General features: G+C 52.5%; 1 protein-coding gene across 1 annotated transcript in view; it reads right to left on the bottom strand.

The window, feature by feature from the left end:
• Window positions 1-133: 133 nt before the first annotated feature.
• Window positions 134-19,268, bottom strand: part of kansl1b (KAT8 regulatory NSL complex subunit 1b) — a 45,979-nt gene continuing 26,844 nt past the window's right edge. Inside the window, exons 4-5 of the mRNA XM_061224591.1 lie at window positions 1,533-1,675; window positions 134-168 (exon numbers count right to left, since the gene is read on the bottom strand). Coding sequence (XP_061080575.1) covers window positions 134-168; window positions 1,533-1,675 — 178 coding nt within the window. The remainder of the gene's footprint in view (window positions 169-1,532; window positions 1,676-19,268) is intronic.

Below are 19,268 nucleotides of genomic sequence, written 5' to 3'. Positions count from 1 at the left end.
CGGCAGAAAACAAGGCGATCGAACGGAGACTGGCATCGGCGGTCTGCTAAAAAATAAACAAACGCAATTCACCTGCGTCACATGACAGGGGACGGGCTCCGCCTTCACCTCAGCTCCATCCTCCAAGGACACTTCACAGGGGGCGGAGTCTCCCAGCACGATCAAACCCTGCAGGGGGAGGGCAGACCAGAGCAATCGAACACAGCGCAAGACACCGCGACGTGAACAGCACAGGGCAGACCAGATTAATCGATCACAGCCAAGATAGCGATGTGCACAACACAGGGCCTAGTAAACATCAGGGGCGAGCCAGACCAGAGCAATCGATCACAGCTCTAAGACACGGCGATGAGAAAGGCGCAGCGATCGATAAGTATAAGCAGAATGCTGTTGCACTTTATAATAACATCAGAGCAGCAGACACAATGACTGCAATACAACATGACTCAATAAAATGAATCACACTGTTCATACAACTGCTCCATAACAACCGAGAGCACACAGCCCCGATTGCTCATACATCAGACACCAGCAGAACTCTCAATACAAAACTCAATTTAATCGAAGATTAAACTTAATCTGAGTCTGCGACACCTTCTCAAAGTGAATGGTGTAGTAAATGTAATCATGTAATGATAATATAAATGTATCATTATTATAAAAGTGGTGTATGGCAGGGATCCTCAAATGTGATCGAACTATTAGTGCTGATGAGGGGCCAGACTGGAGAGCAGCAGTTCTGGGCCCTGGAGAGCTGAGTTGAGGAAGCGGCAGGGTGGTTTCTGCAACTCATTCAGGGCAGGTATGAGCATCACAGAGCAATGTCACACCTCAATCAGCCAATCCGAGAGCAGAGTGGGAGGGGCTGAGCCGCAGAACAGGAAGTGAGATTTTATTAAGGCTCTGTGGAGCTGTCAGGACTGCAGCACAGACTGAAGGTTTACAGCAACGCTCCCTTCACCCGGGAGACAGGTGTGAAGACATTCTGACCAATCAGGAGCAGTAATCACCACTAACACCCTGTCACCCCATGTGTGGGTGTTCTCACCTTGTTGGAGCGAACCTGGAGGTAGGTGTGTGTGTGTGTGTGTGTGTGTGTGTGTGTGTGTTCTCACCTTGTTGGAGCGAACCTGGAGGTAGATGTCGGTGTGTGAGTGTGTGTGTGTGAGTGTGTGAGGGTGTGAGGGTGTGTGCGTGTGAGAGTTCGTGAGTTAGCAAATTAGTGAGTGTGTGTGTGTGTGTGTGAGAGAGTGTGTGTGTGAGTGTGTGAGTGTGTGTGAGAGTGTGTGTGTGTGAGTGTGTGTGTGTGTGTGTGTGTATGTATGTGTGTGTGTGTGTGAGAGAGAGAGTGTGTGAGAGAGTGTGAGTGTGTGTGTGTGTGTGTGTGTGTGTGTGAGTGTGTGTGTGAGTGTGTGTGTGTGAGTGTGTGAGAGTGTGTGTGTGAGTGTGTGAGAGTGTGTGTGTGTGTGTGAGAGAGTGTGAGAGTGTGAGTGTGTGTGTGAGAGTGTGTGTGTGTGTGTGTGTGTTCTCACCTTGTTGGAGCGGGACCTGGCGGTAGATGTCTGTTTGCTGGCGGATGCGGTACTCCAGGTCTGAGATGTGGGCCTGCAGCCAGTTCCAGTGGCTGATGATGGAGGCCCTCTGAAGAGCCACGCGCCCCTCCGCCCGCCTCCATCTGTGGCACAACAACAACCCAGCGTCAACATCTACACAACAACCCAGCGTTAACATCTACACAACAACACAACAACCCAGCGTTAACATCTACACAACACACAACAACCCAGCGTTAACATCTACACAACAACCCAGCGTTAACATCTACACAACAACCCAGCGTCAACATCTACACAACAACCCAGCGTTAACATCTACACAACAACACAACAACCCAGCGTTAACATCTACACAACACACAACAACCCAGCGGTTAACATCTACACAACAACCCAGTGTTAACATCTACACAACAACACAACAACCCAGCGTTAACATCTACACAACACACAACAACCCAGCGTTAACATCTACACAACAACCCAGCGTTACATCTACACAACAACCAGCGTCAACATCTACACAACAACCCAGCGTTAACATCTACACAACAACACAACAACCCAGCGTTAACATCTACACAACACACAACAACCAGCGTTAACATCTACACAACAACCCAGCGTTAACATCTACACAACAACCCAGCGTCAACATCTACACAACAACACAACAACCCAGCGTCAACATCTACACAACAACACAACAACCCAGCGTCAACATCTACACAACAACACAACAACCCAGCGTTAACATCTACACAACAACCCAGCGTTAACATCTACACAACAACACAACAACCCAGCGTCAACATCTACACAACAACCCAGCGTTAACATCTACACAACAACACAACACCCAGCATTAACATCTACACAACACACAACAACCCCATGCGTTAACATCTACACAACAACCCAGCGTTTACATCTACAAAACAACCCAGCGTTAACATCTACACAACAACCCAGCGTTAACATCTACACTACACACAACAACCCAGCGTTAACATCTACACAATACACAACCACCCAGCGTTACAATAACCCAACAACCCAGCGTTATCTACACAATAACCCAGATTTAACACCTACACAACATAACAAACCAGCATTAACACCTATACTACACACAACAAACCAGCTTTAACACCTACACAACACACAACAACCCAGCATTAAGATCTACACAACACACAACCAAGCTTTAACATCTACCACCAACACACAACAACCCAGTGTGAACATCTACACAACACACAACAACCCAGCGTGAACATCTACACAACACACAACAACCAGCGTGAACATCTACACAACACAACAACAACCTAGCGTTAACACATCTACACAACACACAACCCAGTTTAAGGCATCGACACTCTCTACAACACAACCCAGCTATAGACAGAGTGTTTGCGTTTGTGTCAACAATGGGTAAACACAGGCTTAGATACACCCAACATCCCTCCCAAAAAAACAAAACAAAAGGGTTTGGCCTTGGGCGAGTGATATTGTGTAGAGACAGGCGTGTATGAGTTTTTGCATGCAGGTGTGTGCTTGTGCTGAGTGAGAGAGAGAGAGAGAGGAAGGAGAGAGACAGAGGGAGAGAGAGTGTCAGTGGGAGAACTATAACATGCTAATCACAAACAAGCGGCTGGAATGCTCTGTGCTGTCAGCACTAAAACAAACTCAACCAGATCAGTCCCAATCACCCTCTAAAACCACTCCAGCTCTGAACTATCAACTGCAAAAAATAAACACTGTCCGTCCCCCCCCCCCCCCCGGGCGTAGACCGAGGCGATCTGAGCGGATACACTGGGTGGATCTGTCGAGAAAATGAAGAGGAACACAGGCGTGCTCCCAGTTGTAGGACTGCATTAGATTCTGAGACACCTTCATCAAAACAACCAGCGGAGGGGGCTAATCAACGAGCAAAGTTAGGCTGAAAATCACCCCGCTGCTGTTTCAAGGGCCACGACACCAGCTCATCTGCAGATAAAACTCCAGATAAACCCCGTCCCTGTCAAATGCTCAAACTGCCTGCCGACACATTTTTAATGCCAAATGGTCAAATCTAATTCAGCACAAATGTACAGCTAAAGCTCAGCTTCTAGCAAAAGAGTCCCATTGAGACGCTACATCATACCAAATACTACACCCCAGATGGTGGTTCTGTAGGAGGGATCCTTCCCGAATTAAAGGGGGGGGGGGGGGGGGGGGTGATGTAGGCCGCAGTAGAAGCTTAAGTTACTAACTCGGTCTCAGATGATGTGATGACATCACCGCTAACAAGATCGACATCAAACACTGCTGCTGATGTCACTACGTATCCCACAATCCCCTGAGGCAGCAGCTATGAAAGCAGAGTCCAGGGGCGTCAACTGAAAAAGGGTCGGTGTGGGTTGAGGTTGCTTTCTGCCCGGCATAAAGACAGCCGATTTCCCTCATCAAGGTTATTGACCGAAGACCATGATCACTCGGTTGAATCATGCAGTGCTTGTCGAAAACAGGAAGCTGCACCCACACCTGCCGTTTCAGATAAGACTGGACTCCTGGTCCCGTCCAGACAGACAGACACACACAGATATTCACTGCAATGTTCGAGGGGGATGGGCCAAATGAGATCTGAAGCTCCACTGCCCACGGGGGAGAATCTAGAGCTCTCCTCCCCGGACGCATTGTCTGCGGACATCACAGGAGATATTCATTTCCCCCGACGGGACGCAGGGCAGGAAGTGACTCTGAAGGGTCTCTGGCGGGGCAGACAGACGCAGACCGCGCACGGCAACCCGGGAGGACCCGGGTCACCGTTTCTCTGGAGCAGGGCCCAGTCCGGGTGAAGTGGGAGTGAAGAAGAATCCAAAATGGCGGCCGCTACAGAGAGAACTCACTGACCCTGTCTGTCCCAGCCCTCATTCACCACAGGAGAGCAGAGCTGCAGGACTGGGCACACACACCATCCTGTGATCTCTCACACACACACACACACACACACACACACACACACACACACCACACACACACACACACACACACACACACACCAGATCATCCTGTGATCTCACACTCACACACACACAAGATCATCCTGTGATCTCACACACACACACACACCAGATCCTGTGCTCACACACACACACACACACACCCACCCCCCCACCCTCAGATCGCACACAGAAACATACACACGCTATGCCTGGAATTTACACCACATGCAGTTTATTGACCGCCTTCCCACAAAACGGCACATGACACCGACATTCTTCCCCCAACACAGCAACGCAGAGTCAGGAAGGACCTGCAGCACAGAGTCAGCTGATTCAGGGGTGCATTACACAGTGAGCTCATTACTCTCCTACGGAGGGGAACCCCACAGAACAGAGGTATTAATGCTCACAGTGAGCAGGGCCAGAGATGGCGTGTGATTCAGGGGTGCCGTAGCTCATGTTCTCCAACAAGTCTCTGGAGACGCACAAAATACTGACTGACCGCTGACTGTGGTGGTAAACAAATGATAAAATAAATGAAATTGCATATACAAAAGAAAACCCACACCCCCACACACACACACACACACACACACACACACAGACACAGACACACAGACACACAGACACACACACACACTTCAGCTACTCTCTCCCCCTCATAACCCAGCACAGATACGCGGTTCTGAGAAGGAAACGCAAACTCATCTGCACAGAAGCAGCACCCAGGCACACAGAGTCAAACACTGCCCTGCAATCTCACATCACCCCCACAGCACACAGAGTCAAACACTGCCAGGCAATCTCACATTCACCCCCACAGCACACAGAGTCAAACACTGCCCTGCAATCTCACATCACCCCCACAGCACCAAACAGCATCGGGATGTGTTCCGGGTTACCTGTCAATCACACCAGTCACGGCCTGATGCCAATATTCATGCAGGAGAGCGCAAGAACCAGGCAGACATTCATAACTGACTTCCTACAGGAGTGAGTTAAAGGAAATCGCTCACACTGAACCCACTCTCGCTGAGAGACCGAGGGCCATGGGTCGGGACCACAGACGATTCCGATTATCCAAATGCTTCATCTGGAGCCCAACAATATTTAAATTATGCTCAACACAAACGGCGTGCGCCCTTAAAATGATTTGGCGGGGCGGATAGTTAGCGCTCACACTGGGGGATTAAAAAATGTCAGAATCGCTGAGATGATTGACACCTCACTGGAGATGCTGCTGGCAGGCTCCTCAGAGGTTTGAAAAGCCACACTGTTCCTCTGCAGAGCAAAGGACGCGCAGAAAACGCAGATGACAGCTGAAATGACACTGACAGAGTTTGAGACTGCGCAGCACAGGAAACCCTAAAGAACTCTTCCCCTGCTCAGTTTCACCAGCATGGGCACTGCAGACTGCTCACTGGAACAAGCACACGGTAAAGAACAAAAATACGTGAGAAATGTGAGATTGCAGCCAAAACAACGGGCCAACAGTGTCTATACCTAAAGGCCTTCTGATATCAGATGAACCGTCACACAAACTAGGTCACAGACAGACGCACACAAAACACAGAAAAACAAAACAAACAAAAAAATACACACACACAGAAACACACACACAGGCACACATACAGAGAAACACACACACAGGCACATATACAGAGAAACACACACACAAGCACACACACACACAGGCACACATACAGAGAAACACACACACACAGGCACATATACAGAAACACACACACACATATACAGAAACACACACACACTCAGACACACACACACACACACACACACACACACACACACACACACACACAGCACACACACACACACACACACAACACACACACACACACACACACACACACAACACACACACACACACACACACACACACACACACCAGAGCTGGGTCTGAAGGCCACACACAGAAACGCACACACACATACAGAAACACTACACACACACACACACACACACACATTTACTCCAGAGCTGTGTCTGAAGGAGCCAGAGGGTGGTGAAATGAATAGGCCCTCCTGTTGGCCTGCCACACGCAGACCAGGACAGAGTTCCTCTGCCTTTTACTCCAGATTCACACTTTAAACACACCCTACCCGCCCCCGCCCCCCCCCCACCGTGGCCCCTCCTCAATTAAAACTTTCCACCCGGGGGAGGCTTCAGTGAGGGGGGGCAGGCGTGGGGGAGGGGCGCGCTGCCTGCAGTACCGCAGCGGGCCAGCGCAGCAGGGGGGGCAGCAGAGACCCACACAGACACGTCTGCAGGGCCCAGCTGAGCAGCAGGCCTCTCTCCTCTGAGCCAATCTACAGTAGCGGGAAATGACCAAAACCCCGCCCCTCCCCCAACGCCGCACACAGACAGGAGGAGGGAGGGAGGGAGGGAGGGGTCTCAGCTCAGGGGCACACACCACATACAGGAGGACAGCAAGCCCTCCCCTTTCTCTAAAGATTTCCAAAAATAAAAAAAGCACAATAAACACAGAGACGCGAGCCTGTGAAGTGCTTTCATGCACAGGCAGGCTGGGGCCGGCGGAAATGCCCCTCCCGCCTCAGAACTAGGCCCTCCAGCCCCAGAACCAGGCCCTCCAGCCCCAGAACTAGGCCCTCCAGCCTCAGAACCTGCCCCTTTTGCCCCAACCGCCCAATGCACCCCTTGACTCGATCTAAACATTTAAGTTGGTATTAATGCCAGCGTTCAACATCGATTTTGGAGAATTTTGCACAGCAGATTCTCTCAGGCGGTGTGGCCTCCTGGGCGGACACGGACCGCAGGGGGAAAAAATGACCAAGAGTCCGCGACGTCATCCATGGAGTCTCTTTGTGGAGGCCGCCATGTTTCACACAGCGGAGCCAGAGATGGCGTCAGGAAAAGAGGAGACTCGTATACGGTCATGAGATTCCCTTTCCGTCTGGAAAGCACTACACATGTGGAGAGAAAAGACGGAGGACAAAAACACCGGTCGTGACGCTCTCTCCGCGGGAGAAAACGGACTTGGTGTTTGGGCCACGTCGGGCCCACTGACCTACATTAGCAGAGAGGCTGGACCACAGAGGTGCCATGAGCAGCGTCTCAACAAGAACAGGAAGTGAGCTCCACAAACCAGGCCCGGTTTCGTCCGCTCGGCCGGACTTTAGTTACGCCTTGCTGGCCGACACCCCTGCCCGGGTCCAAAACGCCAGGCCTGCCCGGGTCCAAACGCCGGCCCTTCCCGGGTCCAAACGCCGGCCCTGCCCGGGTCCAAACGCCAGCCCTGCCCGGGTCCAAACGCACAGGTTCTGAGGCACACACCTTGGCTGCTGAATGGCTAGAGTGCTGCAGTTCTGTAAGTGGCTCTGGAGAACAGCATCTACTCGATGACTAATTAGGGCACGGTGGGGGGTGGGGGGGTGGGGGTGGTGGCGGGGGAGGGGGGGAGCTCAGCCCTCCCAGTGGGAGACCCTGCACAGTAACAACACTGGGAGCTTTTATATTATGTCAACACGACTTAAACTGCCCATTTATTTTCAACATAATTAATGTGAAGTGCAGGAATTCATGAGGCTTTTTCTGTGTGAGGGAGACAGCATGCAAACCCCCCCCCCCCACCCACGGGGGAAGTTTGGCCTGGATTAAGAGCTGGAAGAGAGGATAGAACCCCCCCCTCCCACCTCCTAAAAAAATGAAAAATAAAAAATACCCTCCCAGGAAGCCCTAAGAACCATCATTCAAGAAAAAATGTCGAGGGCATTGAGTTAACACCAAAACATTTTCATCAGCTAAAGGAGGCTTGCCCCTCTAAAATGTAGGTTGCTGACGGTAAAAACTCGCTCGTCTGTCCAGGGACAGACGGACTCTCCAGACAGAACTGGCCTCAACAGACAGGGAGCCAATCGGTGGGCTGGCTCTGAGAGAACAAAGAATTTAATGTCGTGAGAACCAAGGCCCCGCCCCCTCTTGCGTCACATGACCCGCCTGTAGCACACAGCCCAGCTGGAGGAAAGATGAGAGAGAGGGAGAGAGAGAGAGGGAGAGAGAGAGAGAGAGAGAGAGAGAGAGAGAGAGAGGGAGAGAGAGAGAGAGAGAGAGAGACTGTGTGTAAAGTGTAGGGAGAGAGAAAGAGAGAAAGAGAGAGTGTGTGGGAAGTATAGAAGGAAAAAGAGAAAGGAAAGAAATGGAGTGTGAAGTGTAGGGAGAAGGAAACAGAGGAGAGAGAGGAAAGGGAGTGTGAAGTATAGAAAGAGAGGGAAAGAGAGATGAGAGGTGAGGGAGAGAGAGAAGGAGGAGGGAGGAGAGAGGAGAGAGGAGAGAGAGAGAGAGAGAGAGAGAGAGAGACAGGGAGGGGGGGAGGAGAGAGAGAGGAGGGAGGGAGAGGGAGAGCTCTAGAGAAGGGAGCTGTGGGCAGAGCCTTCACCCACGTCCACTGGGAAACAAAGGGAAACGGATCCTGACGCTTCAGAGACCAGGAGAGAGAAGCCAGCGGCCCAGGCCTCAACTCAAATCAGCGTGCGTGCTTACTCACAAATAAACAAACAAACCTTTATTTATTCAATTAACACATCTTTTCTGTGCAGCAGTGGGAAACAACAAATAACAAGCACATAACTGTAGGGACAGTAACAAGTGCTTGAAGTTAAAAAAAAAAATCAACCGGCAGTCACCAGCTGCTATAGCAACAAACAGCCTACAGGTGAAACGCACTGTTCATTTGGTCTACGAGTGAAACACACTTCATTTGGCCTACGAGTAAAACACACTACTCATTTGGCCTACGAGTAAAACACACTGTTCATTTGGCCTACGAGTGAAACACACTTCATTTGGCCTACGATGTTCATTTGGTCTACGAGTGAAACACACTTCATTTGCCTACGAGTAAAACACACTACTCATTTGGCCTACGAGTAAAACACACTGTTCATTTGGCCTACGAGTGAAACACACTTCATTTGGCCTACGAGTAAAACACACTGTTCATTTGGCCTACGAGTAAAACACACTGTTCATTTGGCCTACGAGTAAAACACACTGTTCATTTGGCCTACGAGTGAAACACACTTCATTTGGCCAAGAGTAAAACACACTACTCATTTGGCCTACGAGTAAACACACTGTTCATTTGGCCTACGAGTAAAACACACTTCATTTGGCCAAGAGTAAAACACACTTCATTGGCCTACGAGTGAAACACACTTCATTTGGCCTACGAGTGAAACACACTGCTCATTTGGCCTACGAGTAAAACACACTTCATTTGGCCTACGAGTAAACACACTTCATTTGGCCTACGAGTGAAATACACTGCTCATTTGGCCTACGAGTAAAACACAGCTTGTTTTGGTACTCTACCCTACTCTAGTCGCATATCTGACTGCCACATCTGACCAGGACTGAAATCTTGATCCCTGCACATGCCACATATGTGCACCCAGCCTTTCACAGCCTAAATGTGTCATCACATGAAAATCACATGAATCACCAAGAATTTAGGAAGAAGCAGAAAAGTCACGAAACTGGCAAATAATAAACCCCACACACACACTACACACACTACACACACACACACACACTACACACACACACACACACACACACACACACTACACACACACTACACACACACACACACACACACACACACACACACACACACACACACAGAGCAGCCTCTGTCCGGTGCGATAGCCCCTTATCTCCAGGCTGGACAGGGTGGAGGGCCAGGCTGGGCCCCAGATAAAGGGCCCCATTACCGCTAAAACGGGCCCAGGAGAGGCCTGTAACCAAGGGGGGGGGGGGGGGGGGTGTGGGGTGTGCACAGAGACAGAACAGAACCAAACACCGCCGTGTCTCAGCACAGCACGGGTGTGTGATAAAACACACTCACGACACAAACAGGCCAGAGAGAGGAACGTGCATTAAGGGTTTCTCTCGCTGTGTGGATTATAACGGGAGTTGAAGGGGCCATAAAGTATCAGAACACACAGTACCCAAATAAATACACACAATTAGTCTGAAGAAACAGTTATGACATCAGAACTATGAGCTTGTTTTTCTTCAGCACAGCCCAGCCTTGGAGCTGAACTAATCCAAGTGCTCGGCACAGAGCCGGCCAGCCAATCAGAGCAGAGCTTCACTGATATCAATGAGCCTTAAAGACACAGTCACCGACACAGCCTGCTCGTGGTGGAGCGCATGAGAGGCGGGAGAATGGAAAGCGGACAGAGACTGCTTTCGGTACTTAAAACACAGGACCTTGAACATGTCCAACCGCCTGAATGATCCAGAGATAGGAGGGAGGGGGGAGAGAGAGAGATAGAGAGAGAGAGAGAGAGAGAGACAGAGGGGGAGGGGAGGGGAGAGAGAGAGAGAGAGAGACAGAGGGGGAGGGGGGAGAGAGAGAGAGAGAAAGCTGATGAGTCACACACCAGTTTCACTTCTGCTCGGGGTGAGGAAATCCACACACGCCCAGCTGTGCGGAACAGAACCCAGCCGCCGTGCGCCAAACCACTGCTGACACACGCACACTGGAGCCTAACCTTGCAGCGTATCACAGGACACACTTTATAATATAAACACACACGCGCAATCACAGCGCAAAATAGACCAAATAATACAGAAAGAGCCGATGTGAGGATTGTGTGTGCGTGAGAGAGAGAGAGAGAGAGGGAGAGAGAGAGAGAGAGAGAGGAGAGAGAGAGAGAGGAGGAGAGGAGAGAGAGAGAGAGAGAGAGAGAGAGAGAGAGAGAGAGAGGAGAGGGAGAGAGGGAGAGAGGAGAGGGAGAGGAGAGGAGAGAGAGGAGAGAGAGGAGAGAGAGGAGAGAGAGGAGAGAGAGGAGAGGAGGAAGAGATGATGCCACACACTCTCCCCTGTTTAACTCTGCGCTCCTGAGAACACAGTATCAGAGCAGAGAGGCATCTCTGCCCACACTGATAGTAACTTACGACGCCTTTATCCAAAGCAAACTTGTGGTGAGACGAAGCAGGGACAATCCCCTGGAGCACTGCAGGGTAATGGCTCGCTGAACGGCCCAGCAGCTGTGCAGATCTTATCCTGGTCACACCACTAGGCCAGGGGTCACCAGCCCTGCTCCTGGAGATCTACAGTCCTGCAGGTTTTCACTCCAACCCTGACAAGGCTCACCTCATTCAACAGCTAAAGAACTTGAGCTGATAATTAGTAGAACCAGGTGTGTGCCAAATTTGTGTTGCAGTGAAAACCTGCAGGACGGTAGATCCTCAGGAACAGGGCGGTGACCCCGCACCAGGCTACAGGCTGTGCTCCAGGCTCCCTGTAATCAGACCGTAGATGTTCATCACGCAGTGAACTGCAGGCCCGGCGTCCGGGAGCAGCTAACAGCATCAAAAGCTGCTCTTCCCCCTCCTCTCGCCCACCTGGAGGAAGGATTCTCCCGCTCCGAGCCTGGAGATACAGGCCTCAGACCACCCCTCCTCCCCAACCAGGAACAAAGGAGGGTTCTGTACCCTCTCTCCCTCTCTCCCTCTCTCTCTGCAGCACACAGAGTGACCAGGCCACCTGAAAGGTAATATTCAGGTCAGGTGGGCCAGCACTGCAGCTTGGCAACACAAAAAAGGCTGCGGCCGTTGGTAATTCTGAATGTTATTCACCGGCAAAGACTCTCTCCCACAGAGGCCCGGCGATGGACTGGTCCCTGAAGGACGCAGTATTTCAGATTGTCTCCTCCCATTAGAGCGGGAAGCCCGGCAGAGCGGGGTGACAGAACGCAGAGAGGACCCCGCCACACCGCAAAAACACCAGCAACCAAGACCTTCAGCGCCAAGGCCACGATAAGGAAATATAAAACAAAACCAAGAACAGAAAACCTTTGACACTTCATGAGCAACGGGCACACATGTAATAATGATGCAATGACGCTGCTGGTGTGACGGTGGACAGGGTGGAGGGGGTTAGGGTCAGGGCATCAGGGTCAGGGCATCCTGATGGTGTGATGAGGATATAGGCCTGGATCCGCCAGCAGAGGTTTCTGACGGGCCAGAGGTTTTTTCTCCGGCCAGTCGAGCAACCAGGTGTGTGTGTGTGTGTGTGTGTGTGTGTGACCAGGCCTGAGGGTGTGTGTGTGAGCTAGTACGTTTCCAACGCTGCAGGACGCCTTGCATAAAAACAGAGGAAGGCCGGGGTTACGGGTTATGCAACAGGGGGCGCACACGAGGGAGGGGGCAGCGTGCCGTTAATCAGACCCAGATGTGACGGGAAAGGGGTGTTATTGGGAAAGAGGGTCAGACGGGAACACGCTCCATCACCCTCCCCCTCCCCCTCCCGCTCCACATCCCCACAGCCAGAACACCGGAGCGGATCAGGCAGGAAACCTCCCACTGCAGGAATGTGGAGCGAGCGTCCCTCAGAAGGAGCTGCCCCCCTTTCAGAGCCTGTAGCATAGCGACTGTAGCATAGCGACTAAGGTATGCGACGGTAACCTAGCGGCTAAGGTACGCGACTGTAGCCTAGCGGCTAAGGTACGCGACTGTAGCCTAGCGGCTAAGGTACGCGACTGTAGCCTAGCGGCTAAGGTACGCGACTGTAGCCTAGCGCTAAGGTACGCGACTGTAGCCTAGCGGCTAAGGTACGCGACTGTAGCCTAGCGGCTAAGGTACGCGACTGTAGCATCGCGGCTAAGGTACGCGACGGTAGCCTAGCGGCTAAGGTACACGACTGTAGCCTAGGGCTAAGGTACGAGGGGGAGCATCCTGAGGCAGATTGGGATGCGGAGAGGTAGAGACGGGCCAGGAGTCCCGGAAAGAGGAACGGAATAACGGGACCGGGCAGGCGGGGGGGAGGGGGCCTTTAAATCAGCGGTGTGAGGGTGACACCTCTCCTCTACAGGAACAGGCAGTTCAGGAACACACACAGACACACACACAGACACACACACAGACACACACACAGACACACACACAGACACACACCGCTCAAGGTCGACAGCAAGCACAGCATGTACCGAGCCCTCAGCTCCGATGCAGCACAGCAAAATTTATGAGCTTAAAAACAACAACGATTCAGAACTCCAAATTCACATGTGTATCTAATCACCACTGTTTACACTTCACGCAGTGAAATGCGCGTTATTTAAATGCCCGTCCATTACTCATCGTAAAGCTGAGAGATGCAGTGACATGGTGCGGAAACAGAGCGGACAGTCTGACCGTAAGTCCTGCCGCTGGGGAACCAGCGGAAATGCAGGTGAGTCACCTGCACACCCCTCAAACACCCCCCAATACTGACCGCACACCCCCCCCCAATACTGACCGCACACCCCCCCCAATACTGACCGCACACCCCCCCCAATACTGACCGCACACCCCCCAATACTGACCGCACACCCCCCCAATACCGACCGCAGACCCCCCAATACTGACCGCACACCCCCCCCAATACTGACCGCACACCCCCCCAATACTGACCGCACACCCCCCCAATACTGACCGCACACCCCCCCAATACTGACCGCACACCCCCCAATACCGACCGCACACCCCCGGGATTCACTCTGCTGCCTCCCGGTGAACACAGAGGGGCTGTACGTAGGGTGACCGGCTCTCAAGCCCCCCGGCACCTGCCTTATACTTATAGGTTCGATCACACCATTACATTTTCCACCAGAGACCTGGGTGTGGAGAGCCAATGGCAGCACAGAGACCTGGGCGTGGGGAGCCAATGGCAGCACAGAGACCTGGGCGTGGGGAGCCAATGGCAGCACAGAGACCTGTGTATGGGGAGCCAATGGCAGCAGAGACCTGGGTGTGGGGAGCCAATGGCAGCACAGAGACCTGTGTGGGGGGAGCCAATGGCAACACAGAGACCTGGGTGTGGGGAGCCAATGGCAACACAGAGACCTGTGTGGGGGGGAGCCAATGGCAACAGAGACCTGGGCGTGGGGAGCCAATGGCAGCAGAGACCTGAGCGTGGGGATGTGACTGGGCCACGGGACAGATGGGGAAACTCATGAAAGGGACGAGATCAAAGTTTCCCCCCCTTTCCTTCTCCTGCAACTGCACGAGGAAACCGGAGACGCCTTCAAACAGCCCAGCTCTTCTCACACACACACACACACACACACACACACACACAGCGTGCACACTCATACTCACAGCGTGCGCACACACACAGCGTGCACACTCACTCACAGCGTGCGTGCACACACACACACACACACACACACACAGCACAACACACACACACACACACACACAGCACACCACACACACAGCACACCACACACACACACACACTCACAGTGTGCACACACACACACACACACAGCGTACACACACACACACACTCAGTGTGCACTCACACACACACACACACACACACACACACACACACACACACACACACACACACACACACACACACACACACACACACACACACACACACACACACACACACACACACACACACACGAGCCCTCACAGACAGAGCCAGGAGCTGAGCTCCACACACCGCATCCATTCACTAATTTATGCAGGAGAGATGAGTCACGTGTGCACCTCACAGAGACTGAACTGGATCATCTGCTGCCTCTGGTTAGCAGACTGATCCAACAGGAACAATGAGATCAGACGCAGCGAGGAGTCGTCAGCGCGGTGGAGCCAGTTCAGCGCGGTGAGCCCAGCGCCTGTTCAACACACGCTACACGTCACAGACGGGCCCTCACGAGCCGCCTGACTGCGTGCTCACGGTTCATGGAAAATAACTGGCTGACGAGAGGCGGCATTAGTGGGTGTGCAAACGGAGATGACAGACGTGGCGTGCGTTAGCCAGCGCGATGAGGTAGGCCGCATGACTGACTGTTCAGTTATGGAGTTTTCCCCTTACTGCACACCTACTATATGTTTTCATGGGGGGGTAAGTGCTTTGAATAAAAGTGTTCATCAAATGGCACATATTCAAATGGAATATTCTGTAATGCAATGCCGGAGCGTGAGCTATGGACAGGCATTAGACGTTTAGTTTGTAGCCCCCCCCATCCAGTATCACCACCAGCCGCCACTGGTGTGTGTGTGTGTGTGTGTGTGTGTGTGTGTGTGAGTGTGTGTGTGTATATGTATGCGTGTGTGTGAGTGTGAGTGTGAGTGTGTGCATGCGTGTGTGTGTGTGTGTGTGTGCATGCGTGTGTGTGTGGGTGTGTGTGCATGCGTGCGTGTGTGTGTGTGTGTATATGTGTGTGTGTGAGTGTGTGTATATGTAGTGTGTATGTGTGTGTGTATGTATGTGTGTGTGTATGTGTGTGTGTATGTATGCGTGTGTATGTGTGTGTGTATGTATGTGTGTGTGTATGTATGTGTGTGTGTATGTATGTGTGTGTGTATGTGTGTGTGTATGTATGCGTGTGTATGTGTGTGTGTATGTATGTGTGTGTGTGTATGTGTGTGTGTGTGAGAGAGTGTGTGTGTGTATGTATGTGTGTGTGTATGTATGTGTGTGTGTGTGTGTGTGTGTGTCTCCAGTCATCTCGCTCCTGAGCGGAGCAGCAGAAGGCTCTGAGCCCGTTTCACCTGCGCCTTACAGAAGACGTGTCTGCACTCCGTGTTTAATGGGGCTTCAGCTGCATCTGCAGAGTTTTTTTTAATTTTTTTATATCGGTTTGCCTGCTCTAGAAAGAGATCACAACATCGGCACAAACATCACATCAACAGGAAGTGAGACGCAGGCTCTCCATGTTTCCGCCGTGGCGCTGGCGACAACGTCTCTCTCGGCATGACCGGGTGCCAAGCCCGGTTCTGGCCACTGGACTGGACCGCAGCCACGCCGCGTGGCCCACAGCCTGGTACAGAAAAACGGGAAACCTTCCCCAGAGCGCCCAGGCTAACGGCGCTCAGCATTAACGTCGATGAGGACAGAGAGGAAGGTAGCCGTAGCCAGGGGCGGGTGTCAGTGCTAAAACATAAACAGGAAGCGAGACGGCACATGCAGCTGGAAGAGCCAGGCAGGAAGAGGAGAGTAAATCAAACAGGGCTGAGAGTGACGGGCTGTTGTTCACACGCTCTCTCCCTCCATCCATCAGTCTCTCTCTCCATCCATCCCTCAGTCTCTCTCTCCCTCCCTCCATCCCTCAGTCTCTCTCTCCCTCCCTCCATCCCTCAGTCTCTCTCTCCCTCCCTCCCTCCATCCATCCCTCAGTCTCTCCCTCCCTCCCTCAGTCTCTCTCCCTCCATCCCTCAGTCTCTCTCTCCATCCATCCCTCAGTCTCTCCCTCCCTCCCTCAGTCTCTCTCCCGCTCTCCCTCCCTCAGTCTCTCACTCCCTCCATCCCAGTCTCTCTCGCTCTCTCTCTAGACTCTAGCCTCGGAGGTGAATCACAGGTGAACGTGTTCCTGCTCTGGCAGGCCTGTGAGCTGGGTACCGCTCCCTCGTCCAGGGCCCGTCCCTGGCCAACGCAGTCAGACAACCCCGGCACGCTCCTCTCAGGCAGGCTGGGAGCTGGGTACCGCTCCCTCGTCCTGTACGACACGGGCCCTGGCCAACGCAGTCAGACAAACCCGGCACGCTCCTCTCAGGCAGGCTGGGAGCTGGGTACCGCTCCCTCGTCCTGTACGACACGGGCCCTGGCCAACGCAGTCAGACAAACCCGGCACGCTCCTCTCAGGCAGGCTGGGAGCTGGGTACCGCTCCCTCGTCCTGTACGACACGGGCCCTGGCCAACGCAGTCAGACAAACCCGGCACGCTCCTCTCAGGCAGGCTGGGAGCGCGGCCACCGACGTCACAACAAACACACGCTCTGAGTCACGCCAACAACCCGCTGAATGTGCCGTTTACCCTCATCTCCCGACACGCATTCGGCCGGCACCGAAGTATGTGAAATATCTGAGCGTTTCCAAACAAGGAGTCAGACCAAGTCTTCCTTTTTCCGTAAAAATTCCCTTTGCATCACGCACAGCACTGACAACAGCTGCGCAGAGCATGAAAAGGACCAAATCCCCGAAGGCAGACCCACCCGACCCAACAGCAAGGCTCGCATCACGTTAGACTCGCAGGAAACCACATGAATTAGCATTTTTTTTTTAAAGGCCTTTTACGAAACACGAGGCCATTATTGCACAAAGGTGCCAATTACGGCAGAGCTCTCTCCGGCTCTCTTTCGGCGGCGGATAAAACGCGTGATGAACCCACGCTCGATCAAGCCTCTGAAACCATCGGCACCGGCGTCAGACGACACTGCAGGCAGCATTATGACAACGCAACGTGCGTAACCCGTCCGCACCGGTTTCACTTCAACCGTCCGGTGGCAGCAGTGAAAATGCCTCGGCGCCGATCCAAACAGCGCCTCTCAGATCAGACGCTCAACACCACGATGCTGAGGGACGTCGTCATGGACGATCCCCCAAATCCCTCATCCCTCAGCTCTCATCACATGACATTACATGTCCTTCGGCTGGCGCGTTTATTCAAAGTGACGTAACAGTTGATTAGACGAAGCGGGAGGCAGTCCTCCCCTGGAGCAATGCAGGGTTAAGGGCCTTGCTCAAGGGCCCAACGGCTGTGCGGATCTGCAGTGGGCGTTCTCTCCCACGCAGCAGGCCAAACGGACCACGGCTGGAATAACCGGTCTGCACAGCCCTCAGCTCACCTGCACAACCAGCCACTTCCTCACACCTCCTCCTCACACGCAACACACACCTCCTCCACACGCGCAACAACACACACCTCCTCCTCACGCGCAACAACACACACCTCCTCCTCCACACACTCACAACCACACACAGCTCCTCCTCACGCGCAACAACTACACACCACACACTCACAACCCACACACCACACACAGCTTCCCCACATACTCACAACCCACACACACCTCCCCCACACACACAGCTCCCCCACACACTCACAACCACACACACCTCCCCCACACACTCACAACCACACACACCTCCCCCACACACTCACAACCACACACACCTCCCCCACACACTCACAACCACACACACCTCCCCCACACACTCACAACCACACACACCTCCCCCACACTCACAACCACACACACCTCCCCCACACTCACAACCACACACACCTCCCCCACACACTCACAACCACACACACTACACACAGCTTCCCCACACACTCACAACCCACACACACCTCCCCCATACACACCTCCCCCACACACCAGCGTAAAGCCCTCTCACACACAAAACCCTCAGCCACACACACACACACACACACACACACACACACACACACACAAAACCCTCAGCCACACACACACACACACACACACAAAACCCTCAGCCACACACACACACAAAACACACAAGACACAAAATGCTCAGCTAGAGACACACATTTCCGTCTCATCGACACAGACTGCATGGCCTCTTGGTGAAATAGGACACACACACACACACACACACAAGGTTCAAGATTATAGTTACAAGAAGTATGGGGGACGAAAACTCACACTTCACCCAAACGACTTTGCTCCATTCACTTGGAGAAGCTTGGAGCAGACATTTGCCTGGAACATTTTCCTCAGTATGGAAAATTTCTACAACTAGTGAAAAAACAGCTCCACCCACAGTGCTGTGTTTACAAGCTGAGAACAAACAGACAGAGCACGGACCCAGCCTGACTAATAAAGAATTCGGAAAATATGCATATTTGGGTTTAAACATGCGGAAATTAAACCCCATCCAAATTGGTTTCAAATGATTACCCACCACAAGAAAAAGAGTGCCATTT

The sequence above is a fragment of the Conger conger genome, chromosome 16 (assembly GCF_963514075.1).
Source record: "Conger conger chromosome 16, fConCon1.1, whole genome shotgun sequence".
In the NCBI taxonomy this organism is placed as follows: domain Eukaryota; kingdom Metazoa; phylum Chordata; class Actinopteri; order Anguilliformes; family Congridae; genus Conger; species Conger conger.
This window is presented reverse-complemented; position numbering and strand designations above follow the sequence as displayed.